At 38.0% G+C, this 24,889-nt stretch overlaps 1 protein-coding gene across 1 annotated transcript; it reads right to left on the reverse strand.

The window, feature by feature from the left end:
* LOC141599683 (LEAF RUST 10 DISEASE-RESISTANCE LOCUS RECEPTOR-LIKE PROTEIN KINASE-like 2.4) lies at nt 1–24,594 on the reverse strand. The gene is made up of 3 exons (XM_074419775.1): nt 23,826–24,594; nt 8,187–8,240; nt 1–1,338 (listed from the first exon to the last, which is right to left on the reverse strand). Exons 1-3 carry the CDS (start codon nt 24,553–24,555, stop codon nt 233–235), a joined length of 1,890 nt encoding a protein of 629 aa, XP_074275876.1. The 5' UTR covers nt 24,556–24,594; the 3' UTR covers nt 1–232.
* Nucleotides 24,595–24,889: the final 295 nt, after the last annotated feature.

Genomic DNA, 24,889 nt, shown 5'->3' on the forward strand with positions numbered 1-24,889 from the left:
TGTCAAAGTGCAAAATCCGAGCATTACAGCTTAAGTGCAAGGAGACAATCCATTATGATTCACTCGTGTTGGATATTCACCATCAATCATTCAGATACATTATGATTTACTCAAAAATCCATTCAGATTAACTGTTGCATTAAATGGCTACTTGACATATTTGTAGTCAATACTATGTGTATAATACATAAAGATGTGGTACAGTTAGAAAAATATCGGCTTTCTGTCTTTGTCAATCACTGATTTCAGTGAAAGTTCCTGAAGTATCTAAGACCAATCTTGGAGGAGAAGAGAGATTTCGCTGAGGCGGCATATCTATCGATTCAAGGCACCCATGTAGCATATCCACCACACGATTCATTGATGGACGATCTGATGGATAAGTCTGAATGCACCATAAGCTTACCAAAATCATCTTTCTCTGTACCACCTTTTCTTCAGCATTTGTAGTTCCTTCAAATGGAGATTCGCTCTCAACTTCAAGTCGGTCATATATCCACTGCGGAAAATACACTTGACTGCTTCTTTGCTGATCAGCTGACAAATTTTTCCGACCACAAACCATATCCAAAACCATCATTCCGAAGCTATAAACATCAGATTTATGGGAAACTCCACCAATAGTCCTACAAAAAACTTCAGGAGCAATATAACCTATAGTCCCTCTCGCTTCCATCATTAATATGGTACTTACTTGTAAGGGACATAGTCTGGCAAGCCCAAAGTCCGAAATCTTTGGGCAGAAATTTTCATCCAATAGAATATTATGCGGTTTAATATCAAAGTGCAAAATCCGAGCGTTACAACCTCGGTGTAAGTAGTCAAGTCCTTTTGCGATTCCTATGGCGATATTAAATAGTGTTTCCCATGGTAAGGATTGATTGATAGCACTTGTACCATGAAATGTAAACTTCTCAAGAGACCCATTTGGCAAATATTCATATATCAGGGCTCTTTTGTTACCCTCAAAGCAAAAACCTAAAAGAGCAACAATATTGACATGATTAGTTCTACTAATGCTAGCTACCTCATTGAGAAAGTCCTCCCCGTCTCCCTTGGATTGTTTCAACACCTTCACTGCAATAAGACGACCGTTCAATAGCTTGCCTTTGTACACAATAGCATAACCACCTTCACCAAGTCTGTCTTTAAAACAGTTGGTCATTTTCTTTATATTCTCATATGTGTGCCTTGTTAAAGTCAGGGAACCATAAATTTGTAAGAAGGCGTCAACATTTGGGCACTTTGTTGCCTTTGACTTCCAGAAAATGCTAAATGGTATAGTTGATCTTCGTCTTCTGAGACAACAAAGCGTAAACGTGCCCGCTGCAAAAAAGGCTGCAGGAAGAAGGAATTAGTAGAGGAAATTAATCTTGAAATTAACAAACAGTTTCTACATGCTCTTAATTAAACTTTGTAAAATTGTCCTTAGCAATTCCAATTTTTGACCGCTCTCATATTTAATCTTAATTTGTTTCTTATACGGTCACAATAATTTCTACTTCATTTCGCAGCATATAATTTGCCATCTTCTCATACCGTCACACTAATTTCATGGTCTTCTCCTTCATCAACTTGAATTTGGATTTTCATATACTAAAGGATTATTTTTCTTATCTATGTAAGATATTTCCATAAATCAAATAAGTATTATATTAATATTTAATTAAGTCATTTTATGGAAATTAAGTTGGTCCATTGTATGGTGGAATTTACCTAGTATTTTGTTTCCACTATTGTCTCCCATAAGTTACCACTCACAATTTAGGAAACTGTTCAGTTGACTCTTTAATGGCAAGAGTCTATATAAGGGGAACATATTTATTCTGATTAAGGTTCACCAAGCCTACCTCATTAATAAAATACACCATCTAAATTGTGAGGCTGAGGGTTTGGAAATCAAGTCAGATATGAGGATTTATAATTTTGGGTTATTCTTTAAGACGGATCAATTATTTCAAGCAATGGCCGGAGGTAAGTAATCGATCTCTTTTACCGCTTCCGCATTCAGTTTATACATGTTCATTATGAAACTAGAACATGTTAATTTAGACTGTAAAAACTTACAGTTGGTATCAGAGCGAGTAATCACCTATGCCTTGCTTTTTAATTTCAGTCGTTTATCACATGTTGCAATCAATTTGATTTCTCTTTCGTTTTCTCGAAAATTCAAATCTTAATTTTATAATCATGTGAGACTATGCGCCTTGTGCTTTAACATGTCAAACCTTGCTTTGTGCGAATTAAGAGAGCATGATGTTTTAATGTTGGTTTCTTACTCGTCAGTTTATTTAATTTTTTGAAAGTAAAATTAATTAAAGGTAAAGTTTGCCACTTTGTTAAGGATGTATCTTTTTGCAAAAACATTGATCCTTTCGTCAATTTATTGACTTTGTTTCTTTATGGCCATGCTTTTTACCACTTGTTTCCTGACTTGTTGAGATGAGTACATCATGGCTAATGATCTGTCTAAAGATTGTTTAAGGATTTAAGGCATATCGTTATTCTCGCCGTTGTTCATTAGTTTTATCGCTTTATATTGTTTGATATTTATCAAGTACGGTGTTATTTCGTATGAAGTTAGACCAAATATGTTTTTGGTCATTGAGTTTTTTCTATATACATAAAGTTGAGTATATAGATTAAAGTTTAATATTTTTAATGTTAAGTGATTCAAAATTTTATTAGTTAGAGTTTAGCCACAGCATCTCTAATTAATTGAAATTTTATTTTGGAATCACATGTGGAAACTAGACATTATTTGTGATTAGTCGTATGTAATATAATGAGATTTACCCACATGAATCTTATTGTACGTATTTGTATGACTAATTAGGATGATATATTGAATCTTGTTTCTTAATCTACCCACAGGAGTTAAGAGATGTATATGGTTTGATAGTATTGTCATAAAGTTAAATTTTTATGTATCTAATTGAGTAAAACTTTAGCCCACAGACAAGTTTCATGTCTCTAGATTCATATTTGAGCATGGTTTACATTGGTAAAACATGATTAAGTTTAAAGTCTCAACTTTGGTAATAAGCATGTTATTTATTATATTTGCAGCAATTTTACCTGGGAGTTCTACTGATGTTAAATTTGACATTCCTGAATTGAACGGTGATAACTATAAGGTCTGAAAAGAGAGAATGCTACTGCAGTTGGGATGGTTAGATATTGATTATGCTATTCGGAAAGACGAACCACCTAAAGTAACTAAAGAAAGCACTAAAGAAGCAATTGATCTTTATGAAAAGTGGGAAAAATCTAATCGTCTCTTTATTATGTTCATAAAGACCAGAATGTGTGCTAGTATTCGTGGTTCTGTCGATCAGCATACTAAAGTTAAAGATCTAATTAAGGCCATCGATGAACAGTTTGCAACTTATGATAAAGCTCTTGCTAGTACCTTAATAATGCAGTTTTCATCTTTGAGGCTCACCGAGACTAAAGGTGTGCGTGATTATATCATGCGCATGAGGGATATTGCAGCCCAACTTAAGACTTTGGAAGTTACCATGTCTGACTCTTTCCTTGTGCACTTCATTTTATGCACTCTTCCTTCAAAATATGTTCCTTTTAAGATCTCTTACAACACACATAAGGATAAATGGTCAATTAATGAACTTATGGCCATGTGTGTTCAAAAGGAGGGCAGATTGTTGATGGAGGAAGGTGAGAAGGTGAACCTTACTGTTGCTTTTTCTTCAAAGAGGCAAAAGGGTCACACTAAAGATAAGGAAAAGGGAAAGATTTCAGCTGAGCCAACCATTAAGAAGGAGTCTACATGTTTCTTCTGTAAAAAGAAGGGACACATGAAGATAGACTGCATTAAGTTTAAGGCTTGGCTAAAGAAGAAAGGTAATTTTCATGCGTTTGTTTGTTATGAATCTAATATGGTTAATGTTAATCATAATACATGGTGGATTGATTCTGGAACTACAATCCATGTTTCGAATACCTTGCAGGGTATGACAAACCTAAGGAAACCAGTGGGCAGTGAACTTTCAATCTATTCAGGAAACCAGATTAGTTCACATGTAGAGGCCATTGGGACATGCAGCTTAATATTAAGTAGTGGTTTTATTTTGCATTTGGAAAAGACATTTTATGTTCCGAATTTCTCTAGAAATTTGATTTCAGTATCAAGACTTGTACCTTTGGGTTTTACAGACTCTGGATTCAGTATTCTCAGAAATTCTGAAATTATTGGTTATGGTATTTTGTCTGATAATTTATATCGTCTTGAACTGCAAAATAATATCACTCATAATTCTATGCATGTCAATGCTGGCTTAAAACATTGTATTATGAATGAGAATTCGAATTCCTCTATTTTGTGGCACCGGAGATTGGGACATATCTCCATTGAGAGGGTAAAAATATTAGTAAAGGATGGAGTACTTGATACTTTAGACTTTACTGATTTTGACACTTGTGTTAGTTGCATTAAGGGTAAGCAAACTAACATGTCTAAGAAAGGTGCAAAGAGGAGTTCTAGCTTATTAGAAATAATACATACGGATATTTGTTGTCCGGACATGAACGCTAATGATCCAAAATATTTTATCACCTTTATTGATGATTACTCACGTTATATGTATCTTTACTTACTTTGTTCTAAGGATGAAGCTTTTGATGCCTTTAAATTGTTTAAGGCTGAAGTAGAGAACCTATGCGGTAAGCGCATTAAGATTGTGAGATCTGATAGAGGTGGTGAATACTATGGTAGATACACTGAGAACGGACAAGCACCTGGTCCATTTGCTAAATTTCTTCAAGAGCATGGGATTGTTGCCCAATACACTATGACTAGTTCTCCATATCAGAATGGTGTAGCAGAAAGAAGAAATATGACATTAATTGAGATGGTGCGTTGTATGAGAAGTAGTGTTAAACTTCCTTCATTTTTTGTGGGTTGATACTCTTAAGACGGCAGCGTATATATTAAATCGGGTTCCTTCCAAGGCTGTGTCTAAGACACCTTTTGAGTTATTTAAAGGATGGAAACCGAGTTTGAGGCATATACGCATTTGGGGATGCCCGTCGGAGGTGAGAGTGTATAATCCACAAGAAAAGAAACTTGATCCAAGGACTACTAGTAGGTATTTCATTGGATATGCCGAAAAGTCTAAGGGTTATAGATTCTATTGTTTGTCTCATAGTACAAGGATTGTGGAATCAAGAAATGCTAAATTTCGTGAGAATGACTTGATCAGTGGGAGTGACCTAATTCAGGACTCTGTCCTGGAGAGGGATCATCATGAAGTTCCACCTTCTGATTCAAGTGACAGATTGGTTGTCATTCACACTCCTCAAGTTCAATCGAGTGTTACCCAACCAGTGATAGAAATTCCACAAAATGTCGATCAAAATATGGTAGATCATAATGAGGAAGAGGTTCACCATGAGGATGAACAAGTTCCATTAAGAAGATCTATTCGTGAAAGGAGATCGGCTATTCCTGATGACTATGAAGTATATCTACAAGAATTAGATTATAATATTGGAGCTGATAATGATCCTATGTCATTTTCACAAGCCGTAAGTTCTACAGATTCTAACTTATGAATGAATGCTATGAAAGATGAGATGAATTCTATGACATCTAATGGAGTTTGGGATCTCGTTGTATTGCCTGATGGTGTAAAACCCATTGGGTGCAAGTGCGTCTATAAGACTAAAAGAGATTCACTTGACAACATCGAGAGACATAAGGCAAGACTCGTTGCTAAAGGATTCACTCAAAGGGAAGGAATTGACTACACAGAGACTTTTTCTCCTGTATCAAAGAAAGCTTCTTTTCGAATTGTCATGGCGTTAGTAGCTCATTTTGATTACGAGTTACATCAGATGGATGTGAAAACAGCATTTCTCAATGGTGATTTAGAGGAAGAGGTTTATATGAAACAACCTGAAGGATTCTTCTCTAGAAATGGTGAGCATTTGGTTTTTAAGCTAAATAAGTCCATATACGGTTTAAAACAAGCTTCCCGCCAATGGTATAAGAAATTCCATGAAGTTATTTCTTCATTCGGTTTCGAAGAAAATATAATGGATCAATGTATATATCTTAAGGTCAGTGGGAGTAAATTTTGTTTTCTAGTGTTGTATGTGGATGATATTTTATTAGCAACCAATGATAAAGGGTTGCTACATGAGGTGAAACAATTTCTTTCAAGTAATTTTGATATGAAAGATATGGGCGAGGCATCTTATGTCATTGGTATTAAGATCCATAGAGATAGATCTAGAGGCATTTTGGGGTTGTCTCAAGAGGCCTATATCAATAAAGTACTTGAAAGATTTAAGTTGAAAGATTGTTCACCAAGTGTAGTACCAATTGTGAAAGGTGACCAGTTCTGCTTGGACCAGTGCCCCAGGAATGACATTGAAAAAGAACAAATGAAGAATATTCCATATGCTTCAGCTGTTGGTAGCATTATGTATGCTCAGATCTGTACTAGACCCGACATTGCATATGCGGTTGGAGTGTTAGGAAGATATCAGAGTAACCCAGGACTTGATCACTGGAAGGCTGCAAAGAAAGTGTTGAGATACCTTCAAGGTACTAAGGATTACATGCTTATGTTTAGACGGACTGAGAATCTTGAAGTAGTAGGTTATTCCGACTATGCTGGTTGCATAGATTCACGTAAATCCACATCAGGATATGTGTTTATGCTAGCTGATGGAGTTGTGTCATGGAGGAGTGTTAAGCAACCTTGACGGCTACTTCTACTATGGAGGCTGAGTTCGTATCTTGTTTTGAGGCTACCTCACATGGTGTTTGGTTGAAAAGTTTCATATCTGGGCTTAGAGTTATTGACTCTATTTGTAGGCCGCTAAGAATGTATTGTGATAATTCAAATTCTTTGTGTTTATGGCTAAGAATAATAAAAGTGGAAGTCGAAGTAAACACATCGACATAAAGTATCTAGCCATAAAGGAGCGTGTTCAGAAAAAGAAAGTGATCATTGAACACATTAGCACAGAGTTGATGATTGCAGATCCCTTGACTAAAGGCATGCCAATTAAGACTTTCAAGGATCATGTAGTGAGAATGGGACTTGGTTCCATCATGTAGTACATTCATTAAGTTTTTGTAAGAAACTTTTATTAAGTTGGATATTTTCTCTTTTGAATTCATATGCGCATATTTATTAAAGTTATGTTGAGAAATATCATTTTGTTTGAACCTCGAGTAAACATGGGGTTTACTCATTAAGTTAAATGTGTGTGGTGTGAGTGACTTGATATATTGTGATACATGGAAGATTAATTCTTGCTCTAAGAGAATTCGTCGCCATGATCCATATGTTGTGTCTCTTGTTAAATGGACCAAGTGGGAGAATGTAAGATATTTCCATAAATCAAATAAGTATTATACTAATATTTAATTAAGTTATTTTATGGAAATTAAGTTGGTCCATTGTATGGTGGAATTTACCTAGGATTTTGTTTCCACTATTGTCTCCCATAAGTTACCACTCACAATTTAGGAAACTGTTCAGTTGACTCTTTAATGGCAAGAGTCTATATAAGGGGAACATATTTATTATGATTAAGGTTCACCAAGCCTACCTCATTAAGAAAATACACCATCTAAATTGTGAGGCTGAGGGTTTGGAAATCAAGTCAGATCTGGGGATTTATAATTTTGGGTTATTCTTTAAGACGGATCAATTATTTCAAGCAATGGCTGGAGGTAAGTAATCAATCTCTTTTATCGCTTCCGCATTCAATTTATACATGTTCATTATGAGACTAGAACATGTTAATTTAGACTATAGAAACTTACAATCTATTGATAGTCTAAACACTGGATTCTTTTTCTACCTTTATTGGTGAATAAGTGAAAATGTAGAATCCATATAAAAGTTAAATTAATATGGGAAGAAACTATATAAAAATAAAAAATGGAATATACATACGGTAAATTGCGATTATTAAGGGCAATGTATATTTTCAACCAAGTATTTGTAGTTTTAAGTTTAAGTAGCAGTTTTGTCTCTGACATAAATTAAAACAAGTCTCGTTCATTTGACATATTACATGCCTTGAGGAAGAATTGCTCTAATCGACGGTTTTAAGTATACCCGTTGCAGGGCCAACTTGTTAACAATAATTTGTTTTATCTAAACTGGACATTTAAACAGAATTCAAAATTAATTATATTTTACCTGATACAACACAACTGGTGAGGAAAATGAGAGCCACTGGACCATGTAGTCGACCTGTACGATAAATAATGCAAAATTACAATCTTATTCATAACAACAATAATAATATCTCATGGTAAATGAAATTCCGGCCAATGGTAAGGTAAGAATCGAATGTACACTACTCTAACTTTGTATTAAAGCACCAAAGGTAGCTTATGGATCATTGTTACTTTGTTGGGTAAGAAAGGTCGGCCGACACTTTAGTGAGCAATTTTTTTTATATTGTCATATTTCACATTCAAAGATTGGTGTTTCGTTATCACAAGGACAAGACCTTAAGATCAGAAACAAATTAATGGTACCGAATAGAACTTCTAAACTCACACAATGTGAACCCTCACAGCCGCACATCTCCTCCATCAAACAACAGCCACATAGAATCCACGGACACTGTAATTCCCGCCCTATTAAGGACCCGTTGACCGACCCTTGACCTCGTGAGACCTTTAGTAGGGGATAAAGAGAGAGTTAGACTGTATTAGAAGCCGTAAACTTGACCTAGTAAGGGTCACTCGGCCGAGTGTCAGTAGCACTCGACCGAGTGCAGTGTACTCGGCCGAGTATGTTCAGTACTCGACCGAGTGGTCTAGCGTCAGCGCATTATAATGTTACGTGGAAGATGCGAATCAAATCATTTTCATTTCTTCTAAAACCTAAAATCAAAAAATCTCTCTCTCTCTCTCTCTCTCTCTCTCTCTCTCTCTTTTTCCCCCTTCCCATCTTATCACCTATAAACCATCCACCTAAAAGACCATCATTGTAACATATCGCTTGCTGGATTGTGTTGGTATTGGATCTGCTAGTGAGCGGTATGGAAGTAAGATAAAGTTGGCGGCACTGGTGTTGTTGGTGTTTGATAGTATTATGGAGTTAAGTGGGCTATTCTATGATTGATGCTATGTTGTCAGCTACGTTGTTGATGTATGCGTTGTTGGGTGAGTTAGTGTCAAAGTTGGAGGATAAAAGTTGAGTGGTATTGGTTGGTGGAGTGGTATGTGTGCATGATATATAGGTATGGTGTGAATTTCGGGGACAAAGTTCATTTTAAGGGAGGGAAGACTGTAATGTTACGGTTTTCTGGTCTCATCTTACTCGGTCGAGTAAGTTGTCGAGTGCTTTTAAACAGACTACTGTTTTGGGTGCACTCGGCCGAGTTTTGAGGAACTCGGTCGAGTAGGTCGTACTCGGCCGAGTATTTCAAGTACTCGACCGAGTACCTGGTCTGACAGGTTAGTTTTCCGCGGTGTTGATTAAAATAATTGGAGAAGTATATAATAGGCGTTTTAACAGTTTCTAATAATTTCTTAATCACTTTTCTCAAACATAAACTACGTGCACTGCCTCTGTAATCATTCTAATCATCTCCAAGGCAAAGGATGTTAGATCTTGAGTTTTAACATCTTATTCCATGTCAATCGCAGTAGTAAGTGTCTTATCCTTGTTGATTTATTGTTATTTTTATAGTTAAGTAAACTCTAATTTGGGAAAATTGGGGGGAATTGGTAATTTGACATACTATATCGGTTAATTGAGGGGTAGTTTGTAATTGTATGTGATTATTACTTGTAGGTGACGGATCCATGGAGGTTTGCTATTGCTCTTACTTGTGTGTGTGTGTGTGTGTGTGTGTGTGTGTGTGTGTGTGTGTGTGTGTGTGTGTGTGTGTGTGTGTGTGTGTGTGTGTGTGTGTGTGTGTGTGTGTGTGTGTGCTTGGATTCCGAAAAGGCAGGGTTTTCCTACTCAATTGATTGCATAATTGGTTATAAGACGGCATTTGTATTGATTGATTGGTATTATTATTATTATGATTGTGGTTAATTGTGATATCTCTGGTTATTGGTTACTGTTAGTGAAGCCATTTTCGGGAGATGGTCTTCACACCCAAGTTCGCCCCTTGTGGCTCCCGTCAAAAGGGGGATGTGAACATTAATAATCTAGGTTCGCTCGTTGCGATAAACGGGGTTTAGGTGGTACGGCGGCGGTCCCAACTAGCGGTGAGGGTTACCTGGCAGGGCTACACGCTTCGTTGTGTAGTCGGTTACTGGTTACTATTGGAGTTTGGAGGATGGTTACTACAGTTTAGTTCGGATTGTGTATTGAATTATGTAGCTGTGATTTATTATTTTGGTTATGCAGTTGACTGACCCCGTTATTGTTTTCAAAACTACGGTGATCCATTCGGGGATGGTGAGCAGTTGGTTTACCGGTATTGGATGTGGATGTAGCTCGCAGGATATGGACGGGGCAGAGTCATCACATGTTCTTTAGCTAGCTTCTGTTGTGGTCTTAAACATTAGCTTTTATGTTTGTTCTTTTCGGAGCTGTAAACAGTTTTGGTTTGGTTTTCAGTTTGAGTTTGGTTAAACAGTTTGTACTTTTAATAAACGTTCTATTATGGTCCATTTGATATACTTTATCTCGGACAACCGAGATGGTGACACCTCGACATACTAAGGTGGTCCTTGGTAAGGCATCTTGGTGTGTAGGGGTGTTACAATTATGGGAGCAGGATATGCGAGTCGGGACGTGACCCAGTCGTCGGCCAATCGAGTGAGGTATATCGTCGTCACCACCTGCGGTTTTGGTTGTGTTTATAGTGGGTCGTAATAGGTATATACAGTTGTCAGTAGGTATCAGTGATGGAATCTCTTGTACGTATGTGATGATTGGTGTTGCACGATAATCTCTAAAGGTAGGGTTTCTCTACTTAGTCTTCTATATGGTTAATTGTGAGTGGTTTGGTGATTTGTGATTGACATTGATATAGTATCTTAGTTATGTTGTTGGTATCGTATTATTGTTGGTATTGTTAGGATGATTGTGAAGCCATTGTCGGGATCTGGTCTTCATCCTCATGTTCGGCCTTTGTGGCTCCCGTCCCAAGGGGGATGTGCACATTAATGATCTGGGTTCGCTCGTTGCGATGAGCGGCACTTTAGGTGGCACGACTGCGGTCTACTGCTGGCAGTGTGGATTACCTACTGTGATTGGTAACCTGGCAGAACTACTGAGTACGGGGATTAGTCGTGTCCGGTCTGCGGTTCAGATACTTGTGTTGGAGTGAAGATTGATGATTGTTACAAGATTTGTTTGTATTGGATGGATTGTTTACTATAGTGTATTACTGATGGTATAGTTGACAGACCATGTGTGTGTTTGTGTGTCTTATGTTTCTTCTTGTTGTGTGTCTGCGGTGATCCATTTGATATTGCTGGAAAATGCTGAGCATATAGTCTTATCATGTGTGTTGATAGCTGGGAGCTTCGCTGGTGCTCATGGAGGGAGAGAGTCGCCATTGTAATCACCTAGTTCTGACAGTTCACTTTAGTTCTTTTGTACCTTCCGTCATAGTAGTTAGTTATGGTTTGGACCTTGTAACGGTTTAACGAGTTTACTTTTAATAAAGCTTTAATTGTTATTTTATTTCCGATTTGATATACTTTACCTCGGGCAACCGAGATGATGACACCCTTATTTACTAGGGAATGTCTTGTTAAGGTTCCTTCGTAAGTGGGGAGTTACAAAGTGGTATCAGAGCGACTATTTTTGAACCTGAAACCAATGAATTCAATGAATGTAGGGTGTCAATTAAAATGAACCTGGTGTATGTATGTTGGGAGCCCTCTTTATGTTGATTTTGGGTGAGAAGGCGCCCTCATTCCAGAATCCCGGCCCTAACATGCTTAAGCCAGAAACTTTGTGGTGGGTAAAAGAGTCTGGAATAATATGTATGCTAGTGTGTTATAGACAGTCCATCTGTGGTAGTCATATGCGTAGATTAGTTAGTAGCCGATATGGGTATGTGGTATACGTGATACTTATCTTAGTCGTTATATGTGTGGCTTGAAACGTGGAATTGGACAAACATGAATATGTGAAAGGCATGTGAATGAGTATGTGAATACGCTTATGACTGTCGTGATTGAATGTGTACGTGAACAGTTGAGTAAAGATGTGGGCATTGTGTGTATATGGGAAGCAGGTAGGTGTGAAATTTGAGTATCAATGTTGCAAGATGTAAGTATGTGCGTTAAGATGAATTACATGGTGTGTGTACACGAGATGGTAGCATGTACTAGTTGAGTTGCATTGCGTTAGTAATGTGTGTAGTAATATGTGAATGGTTAGTAGATGAATTGTTAGTAATACTAATAGAATCTGATTTGTGACGAGTTCTAAGTGTATCTTAGACTCCGAACGACATTTCTTGTGTTGCAGGAGCAACAATGCTATTGTGAAATGATTTTCATTCAATCAATTTGGGAACTCGGCCGTGTTCAAAGGGGTACTCGACCGAGTTCATTGTACTCGACCGAGGGCCCAATAGGCAAAAGCAGGTACAATATGTCAAATGGAGCACTCGACCGAGTGCACCATAACACTCGACCGAGAAGAGGAAACTCGATCGAGTACACACGATACTCAATCGAGTGCCCTATTTTAACCTGTTTAACGAATTAATTTCCGGAAACCCTATAACTCTATTTCACTCCTTATTTTCGACACATCTTCATTGTTATTCACTCAAACACTCTTAAAAGCTTTCTCTCCCAACACACTTGGTGATTTTGTGTACATTGCCTCCTCAATTTCTCCCTTTGTTCTCCCTTGATTTCAACTCACCTCCAATTCCAAGGTAATGTGTTTTAATCCTATTAATTCATAAAAATATTGAAGGTATAATGTTTGATAAAAAAAAACTAAAATTTTGATTTTAATCCATAGATACCTATGCTAGATGTTGATAATTTGGTAGTATTTTCTTCAATGATGGTTTTGAATGTATAAAAGATGGTTTTAAGCCCCAAAATTACCTATGTATGCACCGAAAATTTCAAGGGTTTTCCCCAAAGCTTTGATTCTTATTGCCACGCAAATTCATCTTAGAATGATTATCGAAATTCAATTGATGTTGGTTCTACACTACCTATTATCCGTTTTGCGTATTTGATAAAAAAACCCACTTGTTGAGACCCAATTTGATTAGCTAGTGTTGATGATGCCTTAAGATAAATTAATCTCATTGTGTATTTAATCGTGTGTCTCTTAAGTTTTAATCTTATAGCTCAAGATCTCTAATCGTCAATGAAGATTGCACAAGGATGATCAAAAATGAAGAATGTCATAGGTTGAGTCATGGCATTGTAAGATATCATTAAACTCGGTTTATTGTCTAATTGCAAAAACAGCAGTGCAGTCCACAATGACTTATGAAGGCTCGTCTTCGAAAGAAACATTTCGAAAATGTTTAAACTCTTGTAAATGACTTTCCAAACTTTCAACAAACCTTTTGAGCTTCCGAAAATCTGGTTTAATCTTTTAAATTGAGAAGAAAGCTATTGAAGTCTAGGAAACGAAGTTGCTTGTAAAAAAAGACACTTACAAAAAATGGGTTGTTTACTTTTACATATTTGGCAAAATTTATGATTTCCATGAACACCACCAAATAAGCTCTTTCTTGAACAAAAACTTAACCCATGTTTGTTAGTGTGTGGGCAGTAAGTTTGCTTTGACTAAGTAAGCTAGATTACTTAAGCAAGAAATCCGTTTCTTGCATAAGGGTCTTGTTTTGCTTGCTCAAGAAACCGTCATTTTTCAAGTGTTGTCCAAGGTTTAATTGTTTACATAATTTCTACACTTGGACTATAATTTTGTGAGATGTTTATAATGTGTGAAGTATACACTACTTGGACATTATAAATATCTTGCTTAATTCATTTTAACAAGTGTGCAACAACGAGTTTAAAACCGAAAAAGACTTAACCTTTATTTTAATCGAGTAAATTAACTTTGCAAAATTGTTTATCACTTAAACATTATTAAGTCACATTTTGTAAGTTTGTTTTTCTTTTGAGTCTTTTTAACGAGTATGTTGTGTTGCACTTAGTCATTCAAATCTATTTCGATGATCTCGTGTTAAGAACTTAAACGTTATCTCCACGTTTATATTGTGAACAACATTGAGATTCATGTGTCTTGTAACAACCGAGTAGAACCAAAACAAAGTCTTAGGACAGAGTTATCTTAAGCAAGAAGTCTTATTACGGAGTATCTTTAAGCAAGAAGTCTTCGAAGCGGAGTAGCTTTTGAGCATGAAGTTTTTCGGCAGAGTAACCCAAAGCAAAAGTCTTATTGCGGAGTAGCTTTAAGCAAGAGTCTTGGAAGCGGAGTAGCTTTTAAGCAATAGCAACCGGAATAGGTTGGGGAGTTTTTTTATTATTCGGGGTGGTCTTAGTTTTTATGAGTTTACTTCCAAGACGTTTAATAAAATAGCGTTGGACGTAGGTCGCGAAGTAGTGACTGAACCAGTTTTAAAAATATTGTTTGTTTTTGTCTATTTACGTTTTGATTCCGCTGTACTTTAACTCTCAACATTATTTCAAAATCCACTGTGGATTACACTGTGACTTATACTTGCTGAATTGTCGTTGCATACTTCTAACTCTATAGTTCTAAGTATCAACCTATCCTTTCATCTAAGTGTAGTCTAAAGTGTTTAAGAGTTTTAAAAGAAACTTTCACTAAGCTTAAATTTTTAAATAGACACCTAATTCACCCGCCCCCCCTATAAGGTGCTCCCGCGCTTGCCTCTTCACCGCTTTAAATCTGTCTTAAACCCGTCTTTTGGAACTCGGGAAAAATTTCTAAAATTTGCTTCAATACTCCTTAAAATCCGGAAATTCTTGTTGAAACAGTATTCTTGCAGGATGTTGAGAATCCAGAAGACTACCAAAAAGAGGACCTGTGCCGCCACTGTAATACTCCACTAAACCGAAGACGTTATTTGGGTGGGATAACTCCTTGAAGAGGTCCATTGATAGGCTTAAAATCTGATTAGTGCTTAAAGGGATTGAATGTACTACTCATATCAACAAAATGCACTTTCTTTTATGGTCATCTATGCAAAAGAACTCCACGGTTAAGCCTGTTTGGCTAGGAGTAGTCTTAGGATGGGTGACATCATGGGAAAGTTCCCTGGATGCGCATGAGTGAGAACAAAATGCGCTATAAAGGATTCGTGTTGATCTATGTGCCTTGTACATAGCCTGGTGAGCTATCATAAGTAACCTCTCCCAACCCGGTTTGGGCCGAGGTGTTGCAGCCACCTTGTCCGAGCAAGGCCAGTCAAGCCAAGGACTGACCGTTTCTCAAGTGGACGAGTATCCTTCAGTGATATTCGCGGACTTTGATCAGCGTGCGGCCTTTTTTGCGTTGATGGCACACACCTTGAAACCTACCTGGTGCGTGGATGTAGGTATTTTGGAGGAGTTGGAGATTGAGGCGGATGTCCGACACATGTTTGAAGTGTTGGGTATGGAAGGTTTGTACCGACTTCGTAATAAGTCATATGCTTTTCTGACCTTAAAATTTATGAGTTCGTATAAGTATGACACTGCTGGGAAAACCTTTAGTTTTCGTCTTATGAACACCAATTTTGAGTTGACCCTGGATGAGTTGGCTGACCACTTGAACTTGAAAAAGGCTGAGGAGGGGTACTTGGAGGATGTGGAAACCAAGAGTATGGTTGCCCATTTCCTTCCTTTGTTCACGGGCCAACTTGTACCTAGTGTGAGTGATATGCTCATCAATGATGTACAACATGTGTCCCTTCGTGTCTTTCTAAGGATGATGACTTGTCTCTTGTACGGGAGGAGTAATGTGAGTAATTTGAACTCACATGAGGTGATATTGTTAGTATCCTACCTAAACCCGACCTGGGGGAGGTGTTTCTACTTCAACACTCCAGCCCTAGTATGTGTTAGTCTAGCTCACATGGCCCAATCCAGACGCTGTCATGTTAGTTATGGTGCCATAGTGACCCGTTTGGCTTAGACGCTAGCCAACGTTGATCCCGCTACCGACCTTCGGGCCTTGTTTGATGGAACCCCTACCATTAACAAGGACTGCTTGCTTCGTACCAAGTGGATGAGAAAGTTGGATGATGGGGCGCTAGCATTGAGGGTGAGGGGAACTAGATGGATGAGGTTACCTGATATGGCTAATCTTTCGGTGACCGATCACTTAGCGGAGTTTGACCCGAAAAGTGGGAATCCCGAGCTTCCACCCCAGACTTACCTCATTCCTGAGCACATCCTTGAGGACATACCCGAGCCAGTGTTGCCTGACCGCCGGAAGAGAGTGACTTGGCCTCCTCGTGAGACTAGGGGAGCTAAGGTGACTAGAGAGGTAGAGACCGAGGCACTTTGTGTTCCTCCATACCAGTACCAGTACCCGGCCTACCCGATCGTCCATGACCCTATGATGCAAGTAATCCAACTCACAGAGAGGTTGTCGAACGCCTTGGTCTTAAGGAACATGAATTAGATGACGCGCCTCCAGAATGTGGGAACTAATCTTGCTCAGGCGGTATGGTGGAGAGGAGTAGGCGATGATAGTGGGGTCTTCCATACCTATGGAGTGGATAGGGCGACGTGGGGAACTCCGACTAGTTATGAGTATGATTGCCTAGCAGGACCTTGGGGTGCTAACTATGGAAGCCAGCTTGACTAGGAGGGTAGATGGATGGATGGTGGAGCCTTCGTGGAAGAAGGTGATGGAGCAGGGACGTTTGGTGCAGATGATGAGGAGCGGATGGATGAAGACATAGGTGAAGAGCCATGAGTTGTTGCTTCATCATGTTATGTTATTTTATTTTAACTTAATGAGGATTTATTTGGTTGTTTTTAAACTTGTGTTACTTATTTGATCGGTTTGTAATAGACCATAAGGCCAAGATTTATTTAATTTTAAATAATTTAGACTTGTGTGTATTTGAGATGGTAGAACTATCTGTTTTTGATAGTAAGGTGTTAAGTAATACAGGTACACGAGAAATTCGGGCACGTAAATTGCCTTAGGTTGCATTCTGCTTGTAGAGTACTAAACCGAGTACTGCAGTTCACTCGGCCGAGAACCATGCACTCGAACGAGCATCGCTAGTACTCGACCGAGTGCCTGGAAGACAGTAGCAAATGTGTCTCTGCTAGTCGTGATACTCGACCGAGTACCGACTTTACTTGACCGAGTATTGCCATTCGGCCGAGTACTGTAATACCCGCCCTTTTAGGGACCCGTTGACCGACCTTTAGGAGCAGGTGAAGGTTCTTGGGAATGCGTGCCAGAGATGACTAGTGTCTTGTTAGGATATGAGGATGGGTGGTACTCGATAGAGTAGAGGTTACTCGATCGAGTAGCTTGGATACTCGATCGAGTAGAGGCCACTCGATCGAGTAGCGTCTTTCCAGCGAGGGTTTATAATCGTGTTTTGTTAAAACCGCAAATCATTTCCGCCTCCTTCCTTCAGACCTAGTTGTCGCCTCCCTCCTTTCCCTTCACCAAATACCTTCCATGGGAGCCTTTAAGGATGCTAGTACCTTGAGGATGGTTTTCTTGAGTCGGGTAGCGGTCGTAACGCCGTTGTGAGATGCGTAGGTATGTCATCATCGTCATCTTTGTCTTGTTATTCTTTGTATGGTGGTAGTGGTAGTAATAGGCTTGTATACTGTTTGTTTAGGGATTGCTTGCTTGGTTGATATCGTATGGTTGATCGAGGAATCGCTGCATTTGGCTAAAGGTAGGTTTGCCTACTCATTTTCTGTAGGTTGTCTAGGGTGTCGGTTGTATTGTTGTTGTGACCGTGTGGCTGATTGTGTATGGTAATCGGTTGGTGTGTGCTGTTTCATTGGTTGTTGTTGTGGTGCAGCACTCTGTGATTGTTTGTCTTTGGTTCTCGAGGTGCGTCCTCGGCTGAGTGGAGTCACTTGCGGGAGTGGCTTCACGCCCTAGTTTCGCCCTCCGTGGAACCCGCCACGGGAGGGGATGTGCACATTAATGGGACAGGGTTATCGTTCGGTATGATGAGCGGGGCTTAGGTAAGAACGGCTGCGGTCTCCCACTGGCAGGGCTGGTCCAGTGGACAGTCGGTGACGGAGATTGGTTGGAGTGGTTGTGACTGTGTATGTGTGTTTGGTTGTGTGTGTAATATGTTGGTACCGATTGTTGTGTCATGCCTCAGTTACTGACCTTGTGTGGTTTGTCTTGTTTATTTTGTTGTGTCTGCCGTGATCCCTTATGGTGAGCAGTCCGTCTTAGCAGGTGTGGTCTTGGATGGTAGCTGGAGTCCTGGCGGGGATGAGTCTTCACGAGTAATGACAGTAGTGGCATATAGCTTGACGAGTTGTATCTTTCCTTTTAGTAGTTTGGTTGTAACACTTGTAAAATAACTGTAAATGTTCTTTTATTGACCTTTGATGATTACTTTCTTCGGGCAACCGAGATGGTGATGCTCTTATATGCTAGGGAAGGTCTTGTTAAGACTCCTTGGTATATGGGGGTGTCACTACCCTTGACACTCGACCGAGTGTATTACTATGTGGCTCACGTTACCTTGTTTATAGTGGACTCTTTTTGGGACTTTTATGTCCTGATTCGGTGATTGAGATACGTTGCGCGTGTGAGCAGTCATGAGGTGTGGATGAGATAGTGATGGCACGATGGGTTGTCTTGACTTTGTTGTGCAAGCATTTGTATACGAATATAATAGATTGATATCACGTGTCACATTATACTTGCACTTGTACCCATCAATTGTGGTCTAAACCGGTGGATGTTCAATTCCAATTCGATTGACTTAATAGGTGTTGTGTTGTTAATTACTCCGTGTTCCGCTGTTACTATTGTCCCTTATTGTTAATCGACTTTTCTTTGATATTAAAGATGTCCCCTTGTTAAATTATTAGCAGACATGTGACTGGTTAGAGTGGTCAACTTGCATGGAACTTTCACTTTTAAATCATTTTAATTGTTGTCTTGCTATATTCCGTCTTAGAGGTGAAGTTCAGGGACGAAGCTTCTTTTAAAGGAGGGTAGATAACATCGCGGCAATAATTTTCTTATAAGTTGGTAATTTTGGTTAATGTGTTAATTGTTTTACTAAATGTGAATATTGTTTTGGTTAAAGTAACTAAATGTTTTATTTAGTGTTACTAATTTTTGTAGTTAGGAGATGATTGTAGGTAATGGTGCGAGGTATTTTGTGACGTAAGTGTTGTTCACATGGTGAATAAGAGGTTGGAATTGGCGTATTGTTGGAGTTATGATATGTTGGAATTGATGCATTAATCGTGTGGTAGTGTGTTATAAACTTGGTCGCGGCTTTTTGAGTCGCACTTGGTGTCGCGCGTCTTTTAGAGTTATTCTTTTCTTTTCTGTTGGACGTGTGGGGCAAACTTCGAGAACGAAATTCCATTTTAAGGGAAGAAGACATTAATACCTGTCCTATTAGGGATCCGTTGACCGACCCTTGACCTCGTAAGACCATTGGTTGGGGGTAAAGAGGGGGTTAGACTGTATTAGAGGCGGTGAACTCCACCTAGTAAGGGTCACTCGGCCGAGTGTCAGTGGCTCTCGATCGAGTGCAGCGTACTCGGTCGAGTATATTCAGTACTCGACCGAGTGGCCTAGTGTCAGCGCGTTATAATGTTACGCGGAGGATGTGAATCAAATCATTCTCATTTCTTTCTAAAACCTAAAATCAGAATCTCTCTCTCTCTCTCTCTCTCTCTCTCTCTCTCTTCCTCTCCCCACCTTATCACCTCTAAACCCTACATCTATAAGACCATCATGGGAGGAGGATATTCCAGTCGGGACGTGACCCAGTCGTCGGCCAATAAAGTCAGGTAAGTGGTCGTCACCACATGCGGTTTTGGTTGTGTTTATAGTGGGTCGTAATAGGGTTATACCGTTGTCTGTAGGTATCTGTGATGGCATCTCTTGTACGTATGTGGTGATTGGTGTTGGGCGACAATCGCTAAAGGTAATGTTTCTTTACTTGGTCTTCTATATGGTTAATTGTGAATGGTGTGGTGATTTGTGATTGACATTGATATAATATCTTAGTTATGTTGTTGGTATCGTACTATTATTGGTACTGTTAGAATAATTGTGAAGTCATTTTCAGGAGATGGTCTTCACCCTCATGTTCGCCCCTTGTGGCTCACGTCACAAGGTGGATGTGCACATTAATGATCTGGGTTCACTCGTTACGATGAGCGGCGCTTTAGGTGGCACGACTGTGGTCTACCACTGGCGTGTGGATTACCTGTTGCGATGGGTAACCTTACAGAAGTACTCACTGCGGGGACTAGTCGTGTCCGGGCTGAGGTTCAGACACTTGTGTTGGAGTGGAGATTGATGATTGTTACAGGATGTGTTTGTATTGGATGGATTGTTTACTATAGTGTATTACTGATGGTATAGTTGACTGACCATGTGTGTCTGTGTCTTGTGTTTCTTCTTGTTGTGTGTCTGCGGTGATCCATTTGATATTGCCGGTAAATGGTGAGCAGATAGTCTTATCAGGTGTGTTGATTGCTGGGAGCTTAGCTGGTATTCATGGAGGGAGCGAGTCGCCGTTGTAATCACCTAGTTCAGACAGTTCACTTTAATTCTTTTGTACTTTCCGTTGTAGTAGTTAGTTATGGTTAGGACCTTGTAACGGTTTAACGAATTTACTTTTAATAATGCTTTAATTGTTCTTTATTGACAATTTAATATACTTTACCTCGGGCAATCGAGATGGTGACGCCCTTATTTACTAGGAAAGGTCTTGTTAAGGCTCATTAATAAGTGGGGGTGTTATAGGCACACTTGACTAAACCTTTCCCTCCGGCGCTTTGGGTAAGGGTAAAAATATGTCTTTAGTTACCCTAAATGCCTTGAAATATGGAGAGATACCTTTATATGGTACGGAGTATATTGCGACCTAAAATTTCATAAATAATTGTTAAGTTAATATCTTTTTCCTATAATTAATACTGGGGATTGTTAAATGGCGCCCATAGTTTTACTCATACCGTCCCTAATAAATTACTATATTGCCCTTAATTTATTAAAACTCTTTTATACACTACGTCCTTGTTTTTTTCTCATTTTCGAATTTCGATTTCAAAATTTAATAAACCCGCTTCAAAAATTAACAAAATCAAAACCGCTTAAAAAAAATAAAAACACCACATATCACTTTTCGTTTTTTTACATATTTTAGTAACGTTAATTTTCATATATTAATAAACGATAATTAATAACCAAAAACGATTAAATTAAAAACAAAATTGACGATTAGAAAAGCACAGAATTCAAACGGCCATAACTTTATGCTCGGGTGTCCGATTTTAACGATTTTTTTTCAAATCGCATACTTTTCGAGACGAACACAATGGTAAAAAAAATTGGAAAGTGGTCCATTCGTGTGAAAAACACGAATTGGCCTGGGCCTATTCATGTGATTTACACAAATCAGCCTAGGTTAGTTCATCATTCGTGTGATTTACATGAACTGGCCTAGGCTGATTTGTCTAAATCACATGAACAGGCCCAGGCCAATTCGTGTTTTTCAGATGAATGGGCCACTTTCCATTTTTTGACCATTGTGTTCGTCTCGAGAAGTTACGCGATTTGAAAAAAAAAATTCGTCAAAATCGGACACCCGAGCATAAAGTTATGGCCGATTAAAGTTTTTCGCTCTTAATAGTCAATTTTTATCTAATTTAAATAATCATTATTTATCGTTTATGTTATCAATCATCGTCTAACATAGGCAAAAAGTTCATTAATTCGTTAGTTCAATATTATTTTTTTGTTAATTCATCGGTAATTAATACGATAATTCATATCTAATTTTGATAATGTTGTTCGGCATTCCAAAAGCGCTTCCCTTTTCCGTGTTGTTATAACATAACCGCTTCCCTCGCCTTGATCATAACTATCATACTCATTGTAATATCGTTAATGTTGTTCGGCATTCCATTCATTTTCGAATTGCTTTCCGTCGTAATTGTACGAATTTTCATTAGTATACGATTCACACATGTATCGTAAAAATGGGTTATCGTCACCCATTTTCGACTTATCAAAAAAAATGTAAAGATTATTTTTTAGAGAGAGAAGGGCAAAGTTGTCAAGTTGGAAATGAAACTAGGGACGACATGAGTAAAATAGGGGTGACATTTAGCAATTTTAATACTACATAAGGATACTCCAATATAATGTTGTTATTAATATAGTTGGTATTCTTTGTATAATGTTCTAGTTAATATCTTTTTCCTATTATTTAGCCATGTATTTCGGCTGCTACGTTACTCTAGGTTAGATTATTTATCCCATGTAATTAGTGTATAAATAAAGTCCCTTAATTCTTTGTATAATGTTCTAGTTAATATCTTTTTCCTATTATTTAGCCATGTATTTCGGCTGCTACGTTACTCTAGGTTAGATTATTTATCCCATGTAATTAGTGTATAAATAAAGTCCCTTAATATAATTTAATATTTCCCATAAATCTCTTTACACCGGCCTTATTTGGTAAATAACGGATTAATTTCAGTATAAGCATATTATAAATGGCAGATTTTATCAAAAGTTTGACTAGCATATTACAATTAGCCTAATTAATTTGAGTGTTTGGTAAATTGACAAATTACGACCTTATTTGGTAAACAGTAGATTAATTTCAACATAAGAAAATTATAAGGGCCGATTTTATCAAAAGGTTTGACTAACATATTACAATTAGCAGAATTAATTTGAGTGTTTGATAATTGGTAGATTAAGATTAGTAGATTGTTAGTTTTCTTAAGTAAACTTTCCTATTTTACAAAATGTTAACCAATATGCTTGGCAGCATATTGACCTCAAATATGTTGTTTTCCAAACACTAAAATTAGCATATTAATTGGTCAAACATGCTAAAACCCTTAAATATGCTAAAAATCGGACAATATGTCATTTACCAAACACCCCTATCTATCTAACTAAGTCGTAATTTGCTTAAGCCAATGCACCCCCTACAACGAGATTCATTGTCTTTGCTCGCTTTAGAATAACTTCCCCGGAATTTATCAAATCGTGAATTCGGATCTTAGCCGACAGATCGAAGTTTAAGGTTTACGTTGCATCACTGTCTGTCAGTCAATATTTTATCCTAATTTCAATGTCACTATGTATCTAATAGCCTAATATCTCATAAGTGTTCTAAAAAATATAGTACTCCATAATTCACATCATATTTCCTACCATGTAGAACTCAAGTTATGAATTTTTAAAGTGGGGCTTTTCAGAATGTTAGAATCCCGAATTCCTGATATAAAGGGCGGACTGAGGATTTAAAGAGGTGTACATAAGATTATACAGCCTATACTTTAAAATATGAATTATGGTTATAATATTTTTTTCAAGTTCAAATAGTTATATATATACTCCTCTGTAAGTCGTTTCGTTTGTTGTCTTTTCCATTTTTTGGGTGTCCGATCGTTTGTTGTCCTTTCTATTTTAAGAATGAACTTGATGAGTAATTTGATAATTCTCATTCAATTTGTTCCACTTGTCACTTAGTTATTGGCCTTTTTTCTCATTCCTTGGTCTTTGTACCAAAACAAAATGACAACAATTGACCGGGAGGGAGGGAGTATATCTTAATAATTTTCTACTTCAAACCATTTTAATCGTGTATTTATGTTGTCAAATTCGTAATTAGCACATTTATTAAATGTAGACATAGACTTACGCAGGAGTGAGAAGGATACAAATATAAGTACATACTTGACTTTCGGTAGAAGCACATAAAATCCGAATGATCAGACGACCCACAAGTGCCACCCCAATTCATACAATTGATACATTCTGATGAATAATCATATCTGACCTCAAACCCCTGCTTTAAGACTTCTGTAAATGAATTCAATCTTCCTTGATTATAAAGATCCAACTGATCCTTAAGAACTGGGAACTCAAATGAGCTACAAGATTCATATTCTCTTATAGCTGACATGTTATGGAGGTAATAAGCTTGATAATTATGGGTTGGAAATCCGAAGCATGGAAATGGGTTATGAAGATTACCCATGGATAAGTGTTTTGGGCAATTATAGACAAAGGTAGTGCTCTCATCATTTGAGGTGATGTTGAACAAGTCACTATACTCCTTACTGAAGTTTGAGCAGGTAATGTTATCATACCCACGGAGCTTAAGGATAATGTTCGGGTAATTAATTTTCATGCTAAGAAGATCATAGGGAGCGTATTTTTCTTGAGCGATAATTAGGTGGGCTAGGTCTCCTTTTTCACTGAGAAGGCATTGGAGCTGCAAGGACGGGTGGCCACAATATTTCGGCCTGTCACCTCCCCAAAATGGGTACCCAACATCTGAACTATTTTTTCCACATGAAAAAAATGAAGAAGAACATGTCTCATACCTTTCACCAACACTACTTGATGCAGGCAATACAAGAAAAATGATGAAGATAGCAAAGAAATTAGTAAGAGGTAACATTTGAAAAACCCAGAATATAGTATAATAATAATAATAATAAAAAAAAAAGGGGGGGGGGGGGGGTGTTTACTTCTGGAATTTCAGATGATGTTATTTTTGTATTGTTGTATTGTATAATCAGGAAGCATTCTCATGTTCTCCTCCGTATAGCATATACGGAGTATTTCTTACTTCTTAGATTGTTGAACGAGTCTTAGTTGACTCCCTTAGAATTGCTTGGAGTCTTTGGAAGACTTCATGAAAGTGACACTGCTATTCCAAAGACTTCATGAAAGTCGATTTAAACCTTATCACCTATAGTGCATAACTTGTCGGACACTCGGACCATTGATTA

This window comes from Silene latifolia, chromosome 9 (assembly GCF_048544455.1).
Source record: "Silene latifolia isolate original U9 population chromosome 9, ASM4854445v1, whole genome shotgun sequence".
In the NCBI taxonomy this organism is placed as follows: Eukaryota; Viridiplantae; Streptophyta; class Magnoliopsida; order Caryophyllales; family Caryophyllaceae; genus Silene; species Silene latifolia.